This window comes from Glandiceps talaboti, chromosome 22 (genome assembly GCF_964340395.1).
Source record: "Glandiceps talaboti chromosome 22, keGlaTala1.1, whole genome shotgun sequence".
Lineage (NCBI taxonomy): Eukaryota > Metazoa > Hemichordata > Enteropneusta > Spengelidae > Glandiceps > Glandiceps talaboti.
In genome coordinates, this window is record NC_135570.1 from 15,985,709 (window position 1) to 16,009,386 (window position 23,678).

Sequence of the window (23,678 nt, forward strand, 5' to 3'; positions counted from 1 at the left end):
GAGCTATGTTTTCGAGAAAATAGCTGGCCTATTACTCTCGGACTTAGTCGGAAAACTTCGTAAAACAAAATGGCAGCCTCCAGCAGAAAAGGTGTGTGCACGTATATGTATTTACAACAGATTGCCACCCATAGAGCAAATACATGGAAGTAGTTTAAAACTGTCTATCTTGAAATATAGCAACAGTAAGAATATATTTGAGTAGTAATCAATAGTGATAATGTGAGGTTGATGATGCATATATGATAGGTTTCGTTAAAGTCCAGTCAATCCTGATAAAGTGACACCGATCACTTGAATCAATCTGTATATTTATACTTTACTAATACTACCATACATTTTATATTTATACTTTACTACCATACATTTTTGTATTATATATATAAAACTGCTTAGTGTGAGATATATATATATATATATATATATATATATATATATATATATATATATATATATAAATTACACAGAGAGAGAGAGATATATAAATTACAGAGAGAGAGAGAGAGAGAGAGAGAGAGAGAGAGAGAGAGAGAGAGAGAGAGAGAGAGAGAGAGAGAGAGAGAGAGAGAGAGAGAGAGAGAGAGAGGGAGAGAGGGAGGGAGGGAGGGAGGGAGGGAGAGAGAGAGAGAGAGAGAGAGAGAGATTTAATCATGGAGGTATAAAGGGAGATTCCATGATTCCATATATGCAAGGTTCTCCCTCCCCGTTATCAGTTAATGTTTATCAACCTTACTGTGTTATGATTTCTTGAAAACAAGACATACTACTGGGTATCATAATCCACCTGGTTTCAAAAACAACACTTTATGACTCCAATGCAAAACAAACTCCATGCTCTGTATCAAGTATATTTGTTATTGTCAAGTAGTGAAAAATACATTTCTAAATGTCTTAGATTATGGCAGTTAGTTTGTTTATATTTTTGCATGAAAAGTAAACACCCACAGTGCATTCATATCTGTAAACTATGTTCTATCCCACAGTGCTTGCTACATACCTTTTGCAATGTCATCTAAGGTCACCGTTATTGCTCAGTGGATTACACAGGGGTGTTCAAACTAATGTGATGTCATTATGTACAAGAGTAAAACCAATTCCTGGAAAAATGATAGCTGTTTCTAGACTACCACAGTGTAGGTATTATGCAACCAGGTGAGTTCAGTTCATTTGATTAAGGGATGAATATCTGCAGATAATAATGTTCCTCAGATCCTGTTTGTTGATCATTGTTATTCTTAAAGTCATTTGTGTCCCTTGACATAGTTCGGCAAAGTGTTCCATTCATTCATTTAGTGAGTATCATTCAGTAATGATTGTAAGGTTTGGTAACCCTACATGTATCAACATTCTTTTGACTATAGTCAATATACATCTCTCTGATTCCTGAATGGAAATAGACTGATCATTCTGTGTGGCAAATTAAGATTCTCGGGTGGAAATAGACTAACCATTCCATGTGGCAAATTAAGATTCTCGGGTGAAAATAGACTAACCATTCCATGTGGCAAATTAAGATCCCTGAGTGGAAATAGACTGATCATTCCATGTGGCAAATTAAGATTCCTGAGTGGAAATAGACTGATCATTCCATGTGGCAAATTAAGATTCTCGGGTGGAAATAGACTAACCATTCCATGTGGCAAATTAAGATTCCTGAGTGGAAATTGACTGATCATTCCATGTGGCAAATTAAGATTCCTGAGTGGAAATTGACTGATCATTCCATGTGGCAAATTAAGATTCTCGGGTGGAAATAGACTAACCATTCCATGTGGCAAATTAAGATTCCTGAGTGGAAATTGACTGATCATTCCATGTGGCAAATTAAGATTCCTGAGTGGAAATAGACTGATCATTCCATGTGGCAAATTAAGATTCTCGGGTGGAAATAGACTAACCATTCCATGTGGCAAATTAAGATTCCTGAGTGGAAATTGACTGATCATTCCATGTGGCAAATTAAGATTCTCGGGTGGAAATAGACTAACCATTCCATGTGGCAAATTAAGATGGCATAAATTACATAATCTAGTGTATTCTTTAAAGACAGACCCTTGTGTTTAGCAATTATTGAACAACATACTAGTCGTAGCTATTACTTCTTGCACTCATAAATTCTTTGTTTGTTGTCAGTTCCCCAGCATCAGCTAACAAGGAATCCAAATCAATTAATGAATACATGGCACAGGAACCTGTGGATGATGTCTTTATGCTGAGTCACTACCCACCCACACTTTACAGTGTGGATGAAGCCTTGCAGAAACTAAGAAGGAGATTGGATGCAAGCTTAGATCCTAAACCTAATAGCAGTAGAACTGTTTTACTGAATATAGCACTTGATATGAAATTACAGAAAAAGGTTTGTTGAATTTCAGAAAAGGGTTTGTCATTTTACAGTGTTGTTGTCAAGGGTAGGAAATCCACCTAAAAGAGGTTGGAAAGTGGATAAAACTTGCAATATATTTTGATACAGCACTTTGCACATTCTGTCTCTTTCTCTATTTGATATACCCATGCAGAAACCAAGCTGTACATACTCACGTAAAGATAGCAAGATTGGATGCATACAAATTGTTGCTACATGTTGTTTAACAAACAAACAAACAAACAAACATGCCATCATGCTATCAAACCATTTGGACTCATATATCTGCATCTTGTTACAGTACGTTTGATTGGTTGATTTAACTCAGACTAAATGTAGCAAGAAATTGTGGTTTTAAAATCTTAAAAGTGTAGAATACTAAGTTTCATGTAGGGTCTATGGTTTCATATTGGTTTCTATCAAACAGAGAGAATAAACAGTAATCTGCAATGCGCTGTACATTTTGTACTTTGAACCAGGAAGTTGATGAGGAATGCTGGTAAAATAGTGTGGGCGTTATGTACTACCCCCTTTAAAAATTAATAAAACAGTGTTCAATGATTTAAAAACTATTTTGTGAGACACTAAATTGAAATTGGAAATGGTGTAACTCTTGCCCCCGTAAAAGAAGCTAGGAAACATACTTCAAGTTTTGAACCAACTTCTTTTATGTAGAAAAACTTGATAATCAAATCTAACAATTATCATTTATATGTCACATGATTCTAGTGATGACTAGTGTACATGCCATCAGTGCAGTGTTTTTGGCTGGGAACCTTGGTAACAGAAACCTTGGTAACAGAAACCTTGGTAACAGAAACACTGGTAACAGAAAAACCGGTAATAGAAACAGAAAACTGGTAAAACTTACATAGTTTCCCTCAGGAAACCCTGGTAAAATGACCGGGGAACTCAAGTAGATTTTACCTACATACAACCCTTAGCAAAAACACTAGTCAGAAACCTTGGTAAAATGACTGGGGAACTCGGGTTGATTTTACCTACTTACCACCCTTAGCAAAAACACTGGTTAGGAACCCTGGTAAAATGACAGGAACTCAGGTAGATTTTACCTACTTACCACCCTTAGCAAAAACACTGGTAGGGAACCCTGATGAAATGATGGGGGACTCAGGTAGATTTTACCTACTGTATTGCAACATTCCAACTGTGTATGGATGAGCACTTCAGTTGCTCTTTTTGTAAAATATCAATGATGTGTTATGTTTCAATAGTTAAAATGTCTAACTAATATGATACTTTGATGTGCTTCTTATCTGAAAGATCTAGTGATGTTTTAGTGTGCTGTTTCTAAGGTCAGGAATACTTGTTGCCACAATTTCCAGAGAAGTTTAATCAACCAATTATACTAGGAGTTATATACTTGACATGGAAGGGGAACAACACTCCAGGAAATGAAGCCATTTTTGTAAACTTTGGGTTCTGGAGAGTTCATTTCTTGATTTCACATCACATATATTCCTTGCAGTTACCAAGAAGTGTCAAGCTGAAGCTTGCATCACATTAATTGTCCTAGCAGTAGTCCAGCATTGATTGCCTCATGGGTGTTTATAACAGACATGCTATGTATTTGATACACAATAAATATTCATGACTTTTTATGTGAAGGTGATGAAGACTTGAGAGTCCTGAAGTTTTAGTGTTGATCTGACATATACATGTCTGCTGACACCCATGAGGCAACACTGGATTATTGCAAACTCATTCACAGAACAATGAATGTCAAACAAGATTCAATTTTCAATTTGTGTAGTGTAAAAATGAAATGAAATGAAATAACTCTCCAGAACCCAGAGTTTATGCATATTCCTTTAATCCTAAGAGTGTTTCCTCTTTAAGCAAAAATGAAATACAGCACTTCTATTTTCTCTCAAATCTCAGTGAGATTGCATCCATTAACACTTGTTGTATAATAATAATAATGTTGGTTTCTTATATAGCGCTTTCCCACTCCGTGCTCAAAGCGCTTTACAATTATTACCCCTGGCTCGGATCAGAATGGCACAACGGCCCTTTTAGTCTTCATCAACTCCCCGGGGAGCATACAATCCATTGCAGCCATTTAAGCGCATAGGATTAAAGCCTTCACATTGCAACCTACATCCTACCAGGTCCCCAGTTATACAGCTTGGTTTACTGAGGCACAGTCGTGGTTCAAATCTTGCCCAAGGACTTTAGCCACTCAGAAACAAACAGCAGGCAGCGACGGGTCTCGAACCTGCAACCTGTAGATTCCAAGCCGGTCACGCTAGCCATTCACCCATCATGACTCCACATATACATGTCTGCTGACACCCATGAGGCAACACTGGATTATTGCAAACTCATTCACAGAACAATCAATGTCAAACAAGATTCAATTTTCAGTTTGTGTAGTGTAAAAATGAAATGAAATGAAATAACTCTACAGAACCCAGAGTTTATGCATATTCCTTTAATCCTAAGAGTGTTTCCTCTTTAAGCAAAAATGAAATACAGCACTTCTATTTTCTCTCAAATCTCAGTGAGATTGTATGTGTTGAAAGGTGGAAATCATTAGTTTTGATATGAGGAATATTGACAATATGAAATGAAAAGCATGATTTTTCTTGTTCTTAAAAGGGAGTTGTAAATTGTAATAGGGTCAGAAAAGGTTGTAGACAAATGTAGCCACCCGCCATGACTTTCACATCGCTATCAAAACTACCAACAGCAAAAACTGTCAGAATTTGAAATCACCAGTAATTTGTCTTTTTTGTTGTAGAAAAAAGTAGATCCTTTCCAGAATGTGGTAATGCTTCCACACAGATTCAGAGGAGAAAGAAAAGTTCTCTGTTTTGCTAAGGTAAGTATATTTATACCATGCACAAGCCATTAAGAATGAAAAATATGTGACGACAATGCTCGTTTATGTCACAACAATGTGTGTTTACATCACTTGTTCTGCTGTGTTCAAAATATGAGTCAAAACGTTCCAAATTACCATTATTATCCCTAATTTTTCTTTGATATTACTGGTGCTGATAGAAATTATGTTATACTCCAATATTTGTTTTCATTCAGCTAGAAAATACTCATTACGTAAGGGTTGTCACTGTTTGTCTATCGACACATAGTGACAAAGACCCCTTAAGTCACTCTTATTTCCCTTGACTGAACAAAGAAAACTATTCTAATTGTCATTCTGTTTGGCATTGTTGCCATCATGAAAACTGCAGTTGGCAAAAATATGAAATGTCAGTGTTCTCCCAAACTATGAAGACCATGGATGTTTATCAAAGTATCAAAATATCTTAGACCATGATATTTAAAAATAAAATGAAAATTCGCCTTTTAGTAACTTAGGACATGTAGAATTGCAAACATATATACATTTTTGGGATGTAATTTTTTTTCTGCATATTAAAATACATGTATACTCACAGTATTCTACTTACTGGTGCATACTTAACCATCACTTGCAATTGCCTGTACTCAAACCTGGTGCTAGGATATAAATTACAAACGATCCAATGACGTAATGTATTATATGTATCAAAAACCATACAGAAACTCCCTACGATGCAATCAACAATTCTAAAAATGCCAGAACACAAACTGTAATGTCATAGAAGGCATGCATTAACATTAACATTATACTAGAATAGTTCCATCAAAATTTTATGTAAGTATTTTAACTTAGGTAAAAAGCTACAAACTTAGGTTGTGCCACTTTAAAGCAAATATTGCATTAAAAATTGTCATGAAAAGGATGGTGACTCACTGAAAGAATAAGACCAATACCTAGTGTTATGGTTCTCCCCAGACCTTACAGAGTAGTGGGCCCCACACTATAGAGTTCTCCCAAGACCTTACAGAGTAGTGGGTCCCACACTATAGCGTTCTCCCCAGACCTTACAGAGTAGTGGGCCCCACACTATAGAGTCTTTAAAACAATGGATATTAAGAAACAAAAGCAATATATTCATTTGATATGCAAAGTTACAATCATTCACAAAATAGGAAAAATGGGAAAAATCTTGAATGCAGTTGATTATATTTTGATATTTATTGACAGAAACCTGAGGATATCCAAACAGCTAAGGAAGCAGGTGCAGATATTGTCGGTGGAAAAGAACTAATAGAAGACATCATCAATGGATTAATTACATTTGAACATTGTGTAGCCACTCCTGATGTAATGCCAGATCTTCAGCCATTGAAAAAAGAACTCAGAAAGAAATTTCCCAAATCAAAAAGGCGTAAGTACTCTGTTTGAATCAATGGCTTTGTGATGCAGTATGCCCTCCAACCCTCATGTGAAACTAACACTGGCCCACTGACCAGGCACCAGTGGCTTTGTGATGCAGTATGCCCTCCAACCCTCATGTGAAACTAACACTGGCCCACTGACCAGGCACCAGTGGCTTTGTGATGTAGTATGCCCTCCAACCCTCATGTGAAACTAACACTGGCCCACTGACCAGGCACCAGTGGCTTTGTGATGCAGTATGCCCTCCAACCCTCATGTGAAACTAACACTGGCCCACTGACCAGGCATCAGTGGCTTTGTGATGCAGTATGCCCGCCAACCCTCATGTGAAACTAACACTGGCCCACTGACCAGGCACCAGTGGCTTTGTGATGCAGTATGCCCTCCAACCCTCATGTGAAGCTAACACTGGCCCACTGACCAGGCACCAGTGGCTTTGTGATGCAGTATGCCCGCCAACCCTCATGTGAAACTAACACTGGCCCACTGACCAGGCACCAGTGGCTTTGTGATGCAGTATGCCCTCCAACCCTCATGTGAAACTAACACTGGCCCACTGACCAGGCACCAGTTGATTTGCTGCTGGGCCACTTATTTTCAAAAGTTGTCAGTCCAGCTGTCCAGGAACTATTCCTTGCTACACTAGGCTGTAATGTTTACACACAACAAGCAATGTACTGTCTTGATGATATTTTGATTTTCTCTTCCATTGCATCTCTCCTCTAGAATCTGTTAGTAAAAATATACCAGCAATGCTGAATCTGTTCAAGAATGGACAATTATATAAATGTACTACAGATACAGTTGATGTTCCTGTTGGTACGGTAAGGGGTGTCATTTAGAATTATTCTATATGTAGCAGTATGTGCATATGTGTGTGTGTGTGTGTGTGTGTGTGTGTGTGTGTGTGTGTGTGTGTGTGTGTGTGTGTGTGTGTGTGCGTGTGCGTATGTGAATGCATGTGCAGTGTTTTGTGCTGCACTGTCACTTGCTATGCCTCAGCAGTACAGCTGCAGCAGAAAATACTGCAAGCACTATTACAAATACCCTGACACTCATGTATCGTGGGGTTTTGTCATATCATTTGATATCCAATCTACGAAGAGATCATAACAAACAGCACAGTCTGGAACTTTTGAATTCTTACATCTATCAGGAGGCACCACTTGAGAGATCCATTTCTTGGATACCATCTTTACCATTTTTCTAACAGCCATTTTGATTTCATACACAGATTTGATGTCATAAAGTTTCATTTTCTTTTATTGCAGCTAAGTCAACCAAATGAACATCTTGAGGAAAACATTAAAGCAATAGTAACTGCTGTTGCAGAGCACAAATCACAGAAATATTGTAAGTAGACATCAGAAAGTAATTCTTTAATTTTGTTATATCTATAATCCTGTTACAGTGATGTTATTAGCTACAGTGGTACTGTGGCATTTGCCATGGGGTACATACAGCATTTTTCAGAATAATAGCTTCTTTTCAATGTTACAAGGGGTTACCACTTGAGGTGCTCAGTAGAAGTAACTCATTAATAATTAATACGGTAGCCATTGTGTAGGCAAAATGAGGTAAATGCACAGGTTTCTTAGCCTGTCTTTGGTTTTCAACATCATTGCTGACTAGAGGCAATACAAGTTTACTCTCAAAAAATATGTTCTAATAGTCAAACTGGAGACATCATTTTTGTATTTCAATAAAATCCTACGTAAAACAAATGTATAATGTCGGATACCCTTCAAATTGTATTTTCAAGTCTCCCTACTAAGCAACACTCTCCTGTTTACCAGCAGGTCAATGATACATGTATGTACTCATAAACGTTTTCAGAGATCAAAATTTTTTATCAAACAATGAATCCTGTAATAAAATAAGTCAAACCATACTTACAACAACTTTCTATTTCAACTTTTGAACAAGTTGCTCTCATACATTTGTGTTGAGCATAGTTGTAAAGATGACAAAATTCTATAAACATAATAATAAGTTCAGTCTATCAATATTTATTTATAAAATAGATAGGGTATATGCATCGTTTTCTGATAAACCCTGGGTTCTTTTCCAGAACATGACAAATATCAAAGTGAGAGGAGGAAGTGATTCAAATTTCAAACTTGAGTTGAACTATTGATATTGTCTAAAACGGAAAAAAAATCATGAGAGTATAGCGTCAGTCTGCCTTTCTTAATGATATCGGGTTTGTACAGCTGTACTTGACAACAAAAAAGAGCATTATATACGAATCAATACCTTGTTAGAGGAATTTTACACAGATTTACAACCGTTTTTTTTTACATTGTCTTTTTTGGTGTATGGGCAACAGATACACTTCCTGTAAAAAATTTTAAAATAGTCACTATGACGCATCTGACAGGACAAATGTGTCTTATCTAAGACATGATGTTCTAACTTTCTATAAACAATAAAAGAGAGCAGTACAATATTACAGCAATGTGTTCATGAAAAAGTTTTTTGTGAAGTTTTCATGCCCGTTGAATAAACAGTATGTTGTCATCGGGACCAGTCATGTAACATCTGGTCACGTTCCATAGTAATGTTAGTCTTGCTGCTAGACGTTCGACCTTTCTTCCGATACAATAAGCGAACAAAGTTTGCAGTGAGGGCTTGGATGTTCCATCCTCGATAGCGATGTTTGGTCGTGTTGTTGTATCGGAAGAACATCCAAGGTCTAGCAGATAGACTATAGTAATGTAGGCAATTGACACTTGTCAATGTTTGAACAAATGAGTCCCTTTGTTTCCCAGTTAGGTAGGTGTGAAATTCCACGAATAATATTATGAAACACATTCGTTTGTCAGTTGTGTGTTAGCTTTCAACATTGAAAGAGCAGTCACCATAATGCTGACAGAAGAACAATAAGAGGCCATATGTGCCTTGTGGTGACACTTACTTGATACTAAATTGTATTGAGTATTTACATAGGATCCTAACACCACTGACACTTACTTGATACTAAATTGTATTGAGTATTTACATAGGATCCTAACACTCCTGTTATCACAATTATTATGTTCAGACTACAAATGTGAGTTTGGACTCTGAGGTGACATAAATTGTAAAACTGATAAACTGGATTTTGGGACACATTCACATTGTATTTTGTACTTGACTCACTGTCGACATAAATCACATACCAAAATCACCCAATATTAGTGTAGCTCATTTAGCAGTAACCTGAACTTTGACCCTGAAGAATGTGATAATCAAAGGGAATTTTGTGTTAACATAAAATTTATATCAGCCCTTAAGAATCATCTTGTACCTTGCCTAAATTAACTTGCCTGTGTTGACTCAAAGTATTCACATTTGTGTTGTTATGTTGGGTTAAGCTTGGAGTCACCTCAGTCAACGCAACTTGCCCAGTGTGAACACACTAAGTAAATGTGTCAGATACTAGTACTTATAAACAGGACATTTCAAAGCAAGCCATTATTGTGTTACTGTTATGTTCATATTGTTCATAATCTTAACATTTTTAGATTCTCATTCCAGGGCCATATAAATTCTCATTCCATTTAAATTCTCATTACAGGGCCATTTATCAAAAGCATTTTTCTATCAGCATATCAGTTGGGTGGCTATAAGATAACGTATCAACACTGGCTCCCAGAAGTTGAAGAGGAAGCTGAAGTTGAAGTCTTTTCATTGCCATGGTAACCACATTAGAGATAATAGTCACTGGCTACTAGAATTAGTAGAAGAAACTCAATTTGAAGCATTCTTGTTCCCATGGTAACTGATTATCACCTTACCTCTGGAGATTATGCTAAACAAGGATTCATTTTTGAAATACTGGTATTTTGTCAACACTGAAATGAAAAGTTGTAACTATAGAGCGCTATGTTTGAAATCAGTATATACTGATGACTCGACCAGCAAAGACTTACACATTTACTCAATCTGTGTATAGAGCTGAAATTGTAGATAGACCTGGACCAGTACAAGGAGAAAGTATTCTTGTAGAATACTGTGTACTAAGTATTACTTACTGTACGAGTGTTTTTGTTAGGGTTGGTACTGTGAACTAAGTATTACTTACCGTAAGAGTGTTTTTGTTAGGGTTGGAACTGTGAACTAAGTATTACTTACCGTAAGAGTGTTTTTGTTAGGGTTGGTACTGTGTACTAAGTATTACTTACCGTAAGAGTGTTTTTGTTAGGGTTGGTACTGTGAACTAAGTATTACTTACCGTAAGAGTGTTTTTGTTAGGGTTGGTACTGTGTACTAAGTATTACTTACTGTACGAGTGTTTTTGTTAGGGTTGGTAACCCAGTAATACTAAGGGGTAAAGGTAGCAGTGTTTTCAATAGAATCTATCATGATTTTGTTAGGGAACTCTGGTAATAATGTTGGTTCTTATATAGCACTTTCCCACCCAGTCTGGGTGCACTTTACAATTATTACCCCTGGCTCAGATCTATAGTGCACAATGGCCCTTTATACTTCCCCCAACTCCCTGGGGAGCATACAATCCATTGCAGCCTATATAAGCACATAGGATTATAGCATTCATATTGCAACCTCTATCCTACCAGGTCCCCAATTATACAGCTGGGTTGACTAAGACACAGTGATGATTCAAATCTTGTCAAAGGACTTTAGCCATTCAGGAACAAATGGCATTGATGAGGCTAGAACCTGCAACCTGCAGATTCCAAGCCAGCAACTGTGATACCTCGATAGATTTTACATACTGACCACCCTTAACAAAAACACTGGTAGGGAACCCTGGTAAAATGACTGGGGAACTCAGGTAGATTTTACCTACTTACCACCCTTAACAAAAACACTGGTATGGAACCCTGGTAAAATGACTGGGGAACTCAGGTAGATTTTACCTACTGACCACCCTTAACAAAAACACTGGTAGGGAACCCCGGTAAAATGACTGGGGAACTCAGGTAGATTTTACTTACTTACTGTCCTTCGTGAAAAACACTGGTAGGGAACCCCGGTAAAATGACAGGGGAACTCAGGTAGATTTTACTTACTTACTGTCCTTCGTGAAAAACACTGGTAGGGAACCCCGGTAAAATGACTGGGGAACTCAGGTAGATTTTACTTACTTACTGTCCTTCGTGAAAAACACTGGTAGGGAACCCCGGTAAAATGACTGGGGAACTCAGGTAGATTTTACTTACTTACTGTCCTTCGTGAAAAACACTGGTATAACATGAAGATTATCAGAGATTGAATTGCGAGTGATAAATTCATACTTTATGTCTATAAATGTTATCAGTCATCCAGGTACAAAGTTAGTAATAGTATTTACAATTTATTCCACTGGACTTGCTTGTCTAAACCTGATTAGCTTATATACTGTTATTTGTAAAATTCAATGACGGGTTTCATTATCACATGACAGTTTAACACTGTCACATGTCACCAACCACCTGTCACTAGATTATCAGTCGATCTAAAGAAGCATCTAAAATAGAACATGAAACTGTTTCCAGTTAAAACAACACCAAGTCCAGTAGAATACCGAGTACCGATAGATCGTAATTTCTTCATTATTAAATCATACTTCTGACAGTGACATAAGCGTGTTTGTAAAGATAATTGTTAAGAAAATGTATTTTCCATCATTTTGGTCAAATATCTTCAATTTGGTACACAATTTGTTACAACTATGACTCCAGATAGGTGTCTTATTCAGAAAACATAAGTGTTGACTCTCAAACCAAGTTACTACAAGTGTGTCAATAATAAATTTGAGTGAAATAAACCATGGTGAAAATAAAATTGAGTTGAATGTTTCTTTACGCAACACAAAGATATCAGTTATGTCTGATCAATGGTGTTTGGGACGATTGTACAGTGTCACACAAACTTCACATTGGCTAAAACGCCCACCCCCTACAAATGAACATTCACAAATGCCGTCATTGGTATGTTTATATGTGATGTAAACCATGGTGAAAATTGTAGCAGTCACACCACTATGATCAATACAATGTAATAATGTGGTAAACACATTGAAATACTCACCAGAAACCTGAGAACATATATCATATTAGCAGTAAATATTAATCAACTTATCAACATCTCAATGTTATCATTGAAGGTGTAAAAGTTTTTGAAATTTGGTTATAAGTGCAAAAATGACTTGGAAGTTCAGCAATTTCATTGAGCCCCAGCCACACTCACCCACCCACCCCCATCCGCAACAAATGAAGTTTGTTTATTGAGCTTGTGTAACACCCTGCAATCGTCTTGTATGACTCAGACACCAAAAGTGGTCTCAGCTTATGATCATGCATTTTAAGTTTCATAGCCTGCCTTGACCAAAGCATTGAGGATAAATTCTGACCATGACATTGAATGAGTACCATACTAAATCCAGGTCTGTCACTCATTCCTTTCAAATTTATGACAATATTAATTTGTTAATTTTGTCTTGCGGTTAGTGTGATTATGGTGTCAATAAATATTTGTTGTAACAGACTGCAATGTATTGTCTTTTAATGTGTAATAATTCAAAGGAAGCTGTGATGAATTCCTTGATACCATTCATGTGTCCATGTTGTAACTAACTGATGATAGCCATGTGTATCAGTGTTCAGTTCTGGTATGTCAGGGAAAGTACATCCCAGCCCAATCTGATTAAAATCCAATGTAGTGTACACGTCACAAATTCTTTTTTGGCTGTTACGTTTACTGTTGTTTATTCTTTTTGCCCTACAACTGTATACCAGTGTGAATTCAACTCCAAATGTCACTCATTAATGAGACTAGATGCTTCTTTAAAATATGGTATGCATCTTTCAATAATATGAAGTAGGAATGTAACCCATGTCAACCAAACTCCAGTCCGTTCAGTATTATTTTTCATTGCATCAACCGGGAAAAAATGTTCTGGCTTGTGAGAATTGGTGTGCTCTGATCAGCTAACATGTCAACTGGTAGATGCTTTGTAGTTGGCCTCTATCCCCCCCCCTCCCCCCGTCATTTCTATAAATGCAAATCATTACAGTCAATATTATAGTGTCATTGAATGTTGTCCCAAGCCTGGAGGGGTTGGGGTACTCACATAGAAAGTGGAGGGGTTGGGGGTACTCACATGGAGGGGTTGGGAATACTCATAGAAAGTGGAGGGGTTGGGAATACTCATAGAAAGTGGAGGGGTTGGGAATACTCATAGAAAGTGGAGGGGTTGGGGTAATCACATAAAAAGGGTATATACAAAGTTTGGCCCTTTTTGGATGTACCGGTATGTATGACCTTTGACCCCATATATTGGACAACAAAGTTTCCAAGTTGTTAATTTTCCCATTCTTTTTCAAAATTACAATTTCCAGGGTGCTAATTTTCATATTTTTTCAAGACTTTTGACTCCTGTCTCCTATTTTGTGGCAGGATACAGACATGTTACCCTTACTTTCTGGCTGATATGCAGAATCTTTACTGAGTCAATTATCGTATAACCCCCACCCCCACCCCCATCCAAATTCATAATTTTATCCTGATTTTTCGGTTCCAGGACAAATGCCCCCATAGGAAAAATGCCCCCCAGACAAACACCCCTGGTAGGACTGTCATTGGCTACAGATAGAGATCCAAAAGCCGAATTTTGGAAGTACACTTAAAATATGGTTTTATCACTTTTATTGTATAACTGACGAATAGAATAGACAGAAGATGTTCAAAAAATGTTGAATTCGACCAAATAGGGCATGATTTGGTTTTATCACTTTTATTGTATTATTACTAAAAGCGTCCTTATAAAGTGATTTCGGGTGGTGTACTTAATATGTTAAAAATGACTTAACACTAACAGTCATTGTTATATACACATACACATTTTATTTCGGACATTAGACTAAAATTGTGATGACAGTGACGAAAAATACAAACAACAAACTTAAGTGTGATAAACACGGGATTTGATTTTTAAATAAGGCAGTTAATAGGTATTGCTTAAGTCTAGAACTCCAGAATCTGATTGCATAAATACTAAATTTTACTATAATATTCAAAACTGGAGGCTGTGAGCTATTCCCCTCAAAAAGTCAAGCACATGACGATTCTCGAAATCGGCAACAATTTGTGTAGAACTCTGGAATCTGATTGCATAAATATTAAGTGATAAAAACCATATTTTTTATTTTAAATACACCGCCTGAAATCACGTCTTTCAATCACACTATAGTAGAAATGCTAAGTAACCCTAAAAACATGCCCTTCTTGGTTGAATTGTGAGCCATAGTCCTACCGTATACATTTGTTCGGGGGCATTTGTCCTACGGGGGCATTTGTCCTGTTACTGATTTTTCATCTTTTTTCTAGCATAACCTGTTTCACAAACTATGACAATAACATCAAAATATTGCTGTTACATGAATATATGATTTAATGCTTTCATAAAACATATTTACAATACAAAACTGTACATAAAATATATATACACAACTCTTCACTGATTCTATAAATAAATACTACAAACTCATCTCTCCACTTTGTTGTTATGGAAATCAAAATGTGTTTATTGCAACCAAAATGTGTTTATTGCTTGAGTTATGCAATATTTTGAAAGTCCATTACTGACGTAACACGTCTATCTGTTGATCTAAAATCTTGTGGCACATTTCCCTGCTTTGTGTACATCGCCATATTGTACACAAAGCTCATCGGACATTTGTCATCAGATATGCAAAGATCACATCATATATTCAAATTTCCCACCAGATATAATTAGCATATTCAGCAACGGAAAAGCTGCCACTTGAATTCTTAGTTGTGCATACCCTACAAGTGTTGAAATGTTTACTAGGATAACAACGACATATTGATACTGTGAGTAAAGACTGGAAGCCAAGGCCCTGAACCACAAGTTACCATGGTTACAGTATCTGTACTCAATCTATAAACTACATTCATAACAGCAATGAGACAGTACAGAGTTAGTACATGTATACAAAGCAACAAGGTAAGGTCACTTTATAGTCATGTACAGATTCAAGGCACTGCACTGCTAATTATAGCATCTGTATTAAATCATACATACATACATACATACATACATACATACATATACACACACACACATACATACATACATACATACATACATACATACATACATACATACATACATACACACATACATACATACATACATACATACATACATACATACATACATACATATATACATACATACATACATACATACATACATACTGTACATACATACATACATACAGACAGACAGACAGATAGACATACATACATACATACATACATACATACATACACACATACTGTACATACATACATACATACATACATACATACACACTAATACATACATACATACATACATACATACATACATACATACATACATACACACACACACATACATACATACATACACATACATACATACATACATATACATACACACATACAAAAATACACACACACACATACATACATACATACATACATACATACATACATACATACATACAGTCTGCACTTGTCATGTCTAGTAACACCACAATAAAGCTACATTTTGATTATATTCTTACTTTGAGGACACATCAACCAACAACATTCATCTAGAGGTATTTACTAAGAGTTTACTGAAGTCAACAAGTTACTTTGTATTCATTGTAAAGTTACAATATCTTCACTATATGTTAGGTTTTATCAAATTGAAATTTCTACTCTTTGAGTCAAAAAAAACTTTTAGAGGTAAATCCCAAGTTTTTGCTGAAGTTTTCTTCATATCATCAGGGTAAAAAACCTGACGATGCTAAAGAAGTCAGTGAGAATTTTCATTTGGTACTATGCACCCAGAGTCTATGAACATTCTTCTTGTATGTTATGTCACAGTCCCTCTATCATAGATAGAGAGAGACTGTTGTTATGTTTTGTTCTTTGCCATGGTTACCCAAAGAAATCTAATTCTTGTTAGTATTTCTTATATCAGGTCTACATAAATTAAAATATTAAAATGTACATAATGGTTAGCAGTGTGCAATGGCTGATCACTTAGTAACTAAATAAATAACTATATACACAGTACACAAAATAATTTGCTATGTACTTTAAAAAAACACTGATAAAATGCTGGCATTGTGGCAGTAAAAAAATGGTAAAATAATAGATTGGCAAGATTGTTTTTTGAAAGGAGAGCTAGGCTATGCTAGAGAGTAATGGTTAACTACACACATATACTCTACCAATGACAAAGTAGAAATTTAAAGACCTACCATACTTCAGATTAGGGTTAAAATTTAGCTGTGAAAAACAATTGTTTGACAGCTGTAGAAAAACTTGGTCCAAAATAAAAGAGTAATCCTATGTAATCCATACTAAGATAACACTAATACGATGACCTGGGATTGAAACATGGTTTAACAAATGTGCACAACATAATTTGATAAGTTGAGAGATTTTGACAGCAAACTGTCAGTTTTGTTTATCTATTATATATAGCACTGTTTATTATTGTATCTGGATAACATCAACTGATCACAGAAAATACTCTCATAGATCTTTGGAAGCACATATCGGCCTTCATTCCCATTCATTTTATTGGGCAACTCTGAATAGAAGAGACCTCATTTTTAAGGTCACTTCTCCTACGTCTACCACAACAGTTGAATCTTTACAAATGTAACTCTACATATGTTACTGTATCTACTACGAGTATATTGATGTAACTCTACCTATGTTACTGTATCTACTACGAGTATATTGACGTAACTCTACCTATGTTACTGTATCTACTACGAGTATATTGATGTAACTTTACCTATGTTACTGTATCTACTACGAGTATATTGACGTAACTCTACCTATGTTACTGTATCTACTATGAGTATATTGCACTATAGTCATAATAATAACACTGTATGTACATTGTATGTATTTACAGACTAGTTATCATATCGTTATACTGAGTTACTTACAAATAACTAAGATAACATTATATTTACTCGGCTTTCTAACTGTGACAAAATCTCTACTTTTTACATCACAACACTGCAGTCAACATACTTACAAATAAGCAACATTTTGGACAGTTTTCTGTTGTGTTTTGCAGGTTGTACTGAGCAATGTTTTTTGGCACTGGAATGATTGTGAATAGCATTCAAGTTCAAACTATTTTAGGAATCCATGGAAAATAGTACTTTATGTACTATCCTGTCTCAAATTTCATAGTTCCGGAATTTACGTAGAGTTTCACTGGGAGAATCTGATGACCAGGAATCATTTCTCCATCCCCAATTAGCTGATGAACCTGAAACCAAATTAAATTAACTTCAAATTAATGAAAGGACTTCACTTGTTTACAGTGATATGCATGTGTTGTTTACTACTATGATGACTGTGAGGGCGCCCTGTCATGTCGGACCTTACAGACTAGTAATGATCCTAACTAGAATGATATCAGTACTTTCCAATGCTATGGTTGTCAAATAAGGGCTTGACATCAATGTATTCAGATTAAAATTTACCCTCTTCAGGTCAAGTCAGTGGCCAAAATCATCCTGGACTCCCATAGCTTACACTATTTTATTACAATTTTTAAATTATCAAAACAAATTTGATTTCAAGCCTGAGACAAACAAAGCCAACTTCAGGTAATATCCCAAGAAATTAATTATTACTTTAGTTGCTTAGAAACAGAGTACATAGTTTGTTGACTCTCACCTCCAGTACTGTTGCCTCTCCCATCAATCTGAGTACTACTTGATGCCCCAGCCTCTCCGTCACCGGGTACTGTCTGGGTTGTGTCTTGGATTATGTCACTTGACTCTGAGGGATAATGTTCAAGCATTGGTTCCTTTCTAGGTTTTGTTGCCCAGTGCATGGACTGTAAATGAAAACATTGTAATGTGAAAAACTAACATGTGATGTTTAGCACACAGTGTGGACTAAAAGATAAAATGACATTTCAAATTGTTATTCATCACAGGAACTATTAGTCAGTAAGACAGACTGTTTTGGCCAATCCCTCTCCCTTTCTCACCACTGAGGGCAGAGTGACAAAATATACCTTACAGTTTGACAATCATTTCCTATAAGGTGTAAACAAAAAAAATGCGTGGTTCCGATTACATTCAATGTTAAAATAGTTGGGTAGGTAGATTTTTTATTTTATTGTCTTGTATATTTTTCATGGGTGAGTGTCTATTTCAGGTTTTCCATTGTTTTCCAAATGGTCTCTGTGTTGTTTATTTCTTTCTATCAGATGTACAGCCATTACAGATAGAATAGGTTTATATTGTCTTTTTAGGTTGACGTCAATTTCCGCACCCACTATTTCTTGCGAGACTTCAGGATTTTCGCAATTTCATTATTATCTTTCTCGAATACGTAAAAAAAGTTTAGGGTCGGCGTGAAAAACTAGGTGGGGTCGGATAACCTGAACCAAATAACTTTTTTATTTGGCCTAAGTATTGTTTGAAGTCTTTTGATTGTAAGATATTATTACCACTGAAGTCATTGAAGTCTGCTACAAATGTAAATTTTATACAACGTATTTATCCCAGATTTCAATGACTTCAACAATATCTGACAATTGCTCATATCTTACATTCATCACTGTTGATAAAAAAATAGAAATATGTCATTCTTGATACAAAGCAATGGATTCTAATTATACTTACAGGCAACATTTCACCTGTCCAGATTGATAGTCTTGTAGTTTATTTCAGGTTGGTGTGTTTATAAAATTGCTGTCCCTTCACACAGTTTTGGCAATGTTGTGGCTGCTGACTGTGGGTAGCTTGAATTTCAACACCTATTCTAAGCATACAGCCACAATTCAACTTGTGGCTACTGACTGTGAGTAGCTGAAAACTGACTTTGAACAAATGAATTCATCTCTTAATGTTACTCACCACATGGACATGTTTCTTAAGATGTAACCATTGTTCATATGGCACAGACAGACCACTATGACGCCAAGCATCGTATAGCTTTCTACTCTCTTCATTCACTAGTGTATCTCGTGCTTTTTGTAGTAGATGAAACTTTCTTTCTATAGAGAGAGAGAGAGGAATACTGATACATGTATATCAATTGTGAATCTGAATTGATGTGCGATTGAAAACCATGGAAATCATGTTAAAAATGATATTTATGGATGAGAAATGGGTACTTATGATTTTCAATAAAATACAATGTGAAAGAACATAGATGAAGATCAAAAACTTCAAAATGTGTAAAAAGTTTGTTACTGCATGTAAGGAACTAATTTGTGAATATGCACCTGATATATGAAGTCCAAAGAACTGATGTTAAAGAAATGGATGAGGCATGGGTTGGGTGTGATATGGGTTGGGTGTGATATGGGTTGGGTGTGATATGGGTTGGGTGAGATATGGGTTGGGTGAGATATGGGTTGGGTGAAATATGGTTTGGATGTGATATAGGTTGGGTGAGATATGGGTTGGGTGAAATATGGGTTGGGTGAGATATGGTTTGGGTGAGATATGGGTTGGGTGAGATATGGGTTGGGTGGGATATGGGTTGGGTGAGATATGGGTTGGGTGTGATATGGGTTGGGTGGGATATGGGTTGGTGAGATATGGGTTGGTGAGATATGGATTGGGTGGGATATGGGTTGGTGAGATATGGGTTGGGTGAGATATGGGTTGGATGAGATATGGGTTGGGTGGGATATGGGTTGGGTGTGACATGGGTTGGGTGAGATATGGGTTGGGTGTGATATGGGCTGGATGAGATATGGGTTGGATGAGATATGGGTTGGGTGAGATATGGGTTGGGCGAGATATGGGTTGGGCGGGATATGGGTTGGGTGGGATATGGGTTTGGTGAGATATGGGTTGGGTGAGATATGGGTTGGGTGGGATATGGGTTGGGTGAGATATGGGTTGGGTGAGATATGGGTTGGGTGTGATATGGGTTGGGTGAGATATGGGTTGGGTGTGATATGGGCTGGATGAGATATGGGTTGGGTGGGACATGGGTTGGATGAGATATGGGTTAGATGAGATATGGGTTGGGTGGGATATGGATTGGGTGGGATATGGGTTGGTGAGATATGGGTTGGATGAGATATGGGTTGGATGAGATATGGGTTGGGTGAGATATGGATTGGGTTGGATATGGGTTGGTGAGATATGGGTTGAGTGAAATATGGGTTGGGTGAGATATGGTTTGGATGTGATATGAGTTGGGTGAGCTATAGGGTGGGTGAGATATGGTTTGGATGTGATATGAGTTGGGTGAGCTATAGGGTGGGTGAGATATGGGTTGGGTGAGATATGGGTTGGATGAGATATGGGTTGATGAGACATGGGTTGGATGAGGCATGGGTTGGGTGAGATATGGGTTGGGTGAGATATGGGTTGGGTGAGATATGGGTTGGATGAGATATGGGTTGGGTGAGATATGGGTTGGGTGAGATATGGGATGGGTGAGATATGGGTTGGATAAGATATGGGTTGGGTGGGATATGGGTTTGGTGAGATATGGGTTGGGTGAGATATGGGTTGGTGAGATATGGGTTGGGTGAGATATGGGTTGGGTGAGATATGGGTTGAGTGAAATATGGGTTGGGTGAGATATGGTTTGGATGTGATATGAGTTGGGTGAGATATAGGGTGGGTGAGATATGGGTTGGGTGAGATATGGGTTGGATGAGATATGGGTTGGATGAGACATGGGTTGGATGAGACATGGGTTGGATGAGATATGGGTTGGGTGAGATATGGGTTGGGTGAGATATGGGATGGGTGAGATATGGGTTGGATGAGATATGGGTTGGGTGAGATATGGGTTGGGTGAGATATGGGTTGGGTGAGATATGGGTTGGATGAGATATGGGTTGGGTGAGATATGGGTTGGGTGAGATATGGGATGGGTGAGATATGGGTTGGATGAGATATGGGTTGGATGAGACATGGGTTGGGTGAGATATGGGTTGGATGAGACATGGGTTGGATGAGATGGGTTGGGTGAGACATGGGTTGGATGAGATATGGGTTGGATGAGATATGGGTTGGGTGAGATATGGGTCGGGTGAGATATGGGTCGGGTGAGATATGGGTTGGGTGAGATATGGGTTGGATGATATATGGGTCGGGTGAGATATGGGTTGGGTGAGATATGGGTTGGATGAGATATGGGTCGGGTGAGATATGGGTTGGGTGAGATATGGGTCGGGTGAGATATGGGTTGGGTGAGATATGGGTCGGGTGAGATATGGGTTGATGAGATATGGGTTGGGTGAGATATGGGTTGGACAAAACATTAGGATACATTATAATATACCTAGTGATAATGCTGTGCCATGATTCGCTAGAATCAGTCACGTGATAGGAAAATAGAATGACTACTTCCCTTGGGGAATAGTCCCATCAATTTTTACATAGTCACGTGACCACCGCGCGTTCACAGCAGGTCAAAATGGCAGCTTCTGACGATGTCGTCTGCCACCGCGAGTTCACAGCATGAGGTATATTATAAAACACATATTGCCTGGCCTATATTCGGGCTATAGCACCCGTTCATTACCCCCTCGTGACTGTGAGTTACCAGAATCACATGCTATTTCCCTCGGCCGTTGGCCTCGGGAAATAGCATGTGATTCTGGTAACTCACAGTCCCTCGGGTGTAATAAACGGGTGCTATAGCCCTCATGGCCAGGCAATATGTGTTCACTATAACTTATCCTAAAGTATTTACATCCTTACCAATTCATCCAAGTGAACATAATGATAGATATTTAATGCACTTCAACAATATAGATTTGTATGTTTGTAAAATAATTAGACAATTTTTACAGGATTCAGGAAATATATCGTCTGCAGTGTGATGTGTTTACCTGCTTCTGGACTGTCTTGGTTTTTATCTGGATGTACCTCCCGTACTCTCACCCTGTATTCAGCATTTATCTGCTCTGTCTAGAAGTAGAACACAGAAAGAACAGTAATTATAATACAACAGATTTCTCAGCTAAGTTAAAAAGTGTAATGATTGGCCTTTCCCTTTTACACTTTGTTACTGTTGAGATTAAACAATGTCGATATTCCACTTAATATCAGAACATATTTTTCCCATTTGTCTGTACAAGACGAACACCGTCACCTGAAATCTGCCTCGAGATCTCCTTGCCGAGAGTACTAATTACTAAATACAACAAGTGGCATTTAGGGCATAATTACCGTATCGGCGTATTTATTAAAAGTTGCGATTAGACTGCATAGAACATAGCATCATTGACCACCGCCACCCACATCCACGAATCCCCACCAGATAACCCTGTTCCGCTCCCGTCACACCGTGACAAAGTTACTGACGAGACCAACTTGAGCCTTGAGGGGATTCCCTCTGCAGCAAACTGGCACATAGTTCGTGATTTCAAACACTGGTTCATGGTGGCTGAAAACGATGTATCCGTCACACGCTATCATTGATAGCGAGTGAAAATAACATTACATACCGCTGACAACTCATCACAACCTAATATCTTGTAAAAGTCTTCTTCATCGGATGGCTTATAGTCGAACACACCTTCCATCTTCGACGAAGACCTCAGCTACATACAGGGGAAACCGGAAATCCCAACGCACGTACGTACGTACGAAACAGCGATGCTTGTACTACAAGCCAATCAAAGTGCGCGTTATATATTTACGAGGTCTTTACGTCATCAAAATCTGAAACCGCAGTCACTGAGACAGCTAGCTTACTTTATAGAGGAGGACCATTACATAATATATGTTATATTAAAATTAGAAGAAGTGGACTCTAATTTTTCAAACTATCGTTTCATTTACCATATTTCATGTCCACTGTTTTCATCTGTTTTGTCTGTGTATTCTGACTGAATACATCGCATCACATTTATATATTTCATTTATTACTTATTTTAAATTTCTTTCTTTCAGTTTGTCTTTCTTTTAAATCTGTTTATTTATTTATTAATCTATTCCCTATCTATCTATCTATCTATCTATCTATCTATCTATCTATCTATCTATCTATCTATCTATCTATCTATCTATCTATCTATCTATCTATCTATCTATCTATCTATCTATC

The 23,678-nt window shown here is 37.3% G+C and overlaps 2 protein-coding genes across 2 annotated transcripts; one reads left to right on the top strand and one right to left on the bottom strand.

The window, feature by feature from the left end:
- The first annotated feature begins 55 nt into the window (after window positions 1-55).
- On the top strand, window positions 56-12,934 carry LOC144452169 (large ribosomal subunit protein uL1m-like). Its single transcript, XM_078143210.1, has 8 exons — window positions 56-91; window positions 984-1,152; window positions 2,134-2,359; window positions 5,130-5,210; window positions 6,423-6,606; window positions 7,344-7,441; window positions 7,889-7,970; window positions 10,177-12,934. Exons 1-8 carry the CDS (start codon window positions 70-72, stop codon window positions 10,299-10,301), a joined length of 987 nt encoding a protein of 328 aa, XP_077999336.1. The 5' UTR covers window positions 56-69; the 3' UTR covers window positions 10,302-12,934.
- A 3,197-nt stretch (window positions 12,935-16,131) lies between these two features.
- On the bottom strand, window positions 16,132-23,213 carry LOC144452206 (dnaJ homolog subfamily C member 12-like). Its single transcript, XM_078143256.1, has 5 exons — window positions 23,077-23,213; window positions 22,459-22,537; window positions 19,508-19,647; window positions 18,315-18,477; window positions 16,132-17,901 (listed from the first exon to the last, which is right to left on the bottom strand). Exons 1-5 carry the CDS (start codon window positions 23,152-23,154, stop codon window positions 17,810-17,812), a joined length of 552 nt encoding a protein of 183 aa, XP_077999382.1. The 5' UTR covers window positions 23,155-23,213; the 3' UTR covers window positions 16,132-17,809.
- Between the last annotated feature and the right edge of the window lie 465 nt (window positions 23,214-23,678).

What these genes read in the sequence shown, in the direction of transcription:
- LOC144452169 (XM_078143210.1), top strand. Translation starts at nt 70, where the DNA reads ATGGCAGCCTCCAGCAGAAAAG. An exon ending in GGCAGCCTCCAGCAGAAAAG is followed by an intron (nt 92 to 983) that starts GTGTGTGCACGT and finishes TCTATCCCACAG; the next exon opens with TGCTTGCTACATACCTTTTG. An exon ending in TGTAGGTATTATGCAACCAG is followed by an intron (nt 1,153 to 2,133) that starts GTGAGTTCAGTT and finishes GTTTGTTGTCAG; the next exon opens with TTCCCCAGCATCAGCTAACA.
- LOC144452206 (XM_078143256.1), bottom strand. Translation starts at nt 23,154, where the DNA reads ATGGAAGGTGTGTTCGACTATAAGCCATCCGATGAAGAAGACTTTTAC. An exon ending in GTTGTGATGAGTTGTCAGCG is followed by an intron (nt 22,538 to 23,076) that starts GTATGTAATGTT and finishes TTCTACTTCTAG; the next exon opens with ACAGAGCAGATAAATGCTGA. An exon ending in GAGAGGCAACAGTACTGGAG is followed by an intron (nt 17,902 to 18,314) that starts GTGAGAGTCAAC and finishes ATTTGGTTTCAG; the next exon opens with GTTCATCAGCTAATTGGGGA.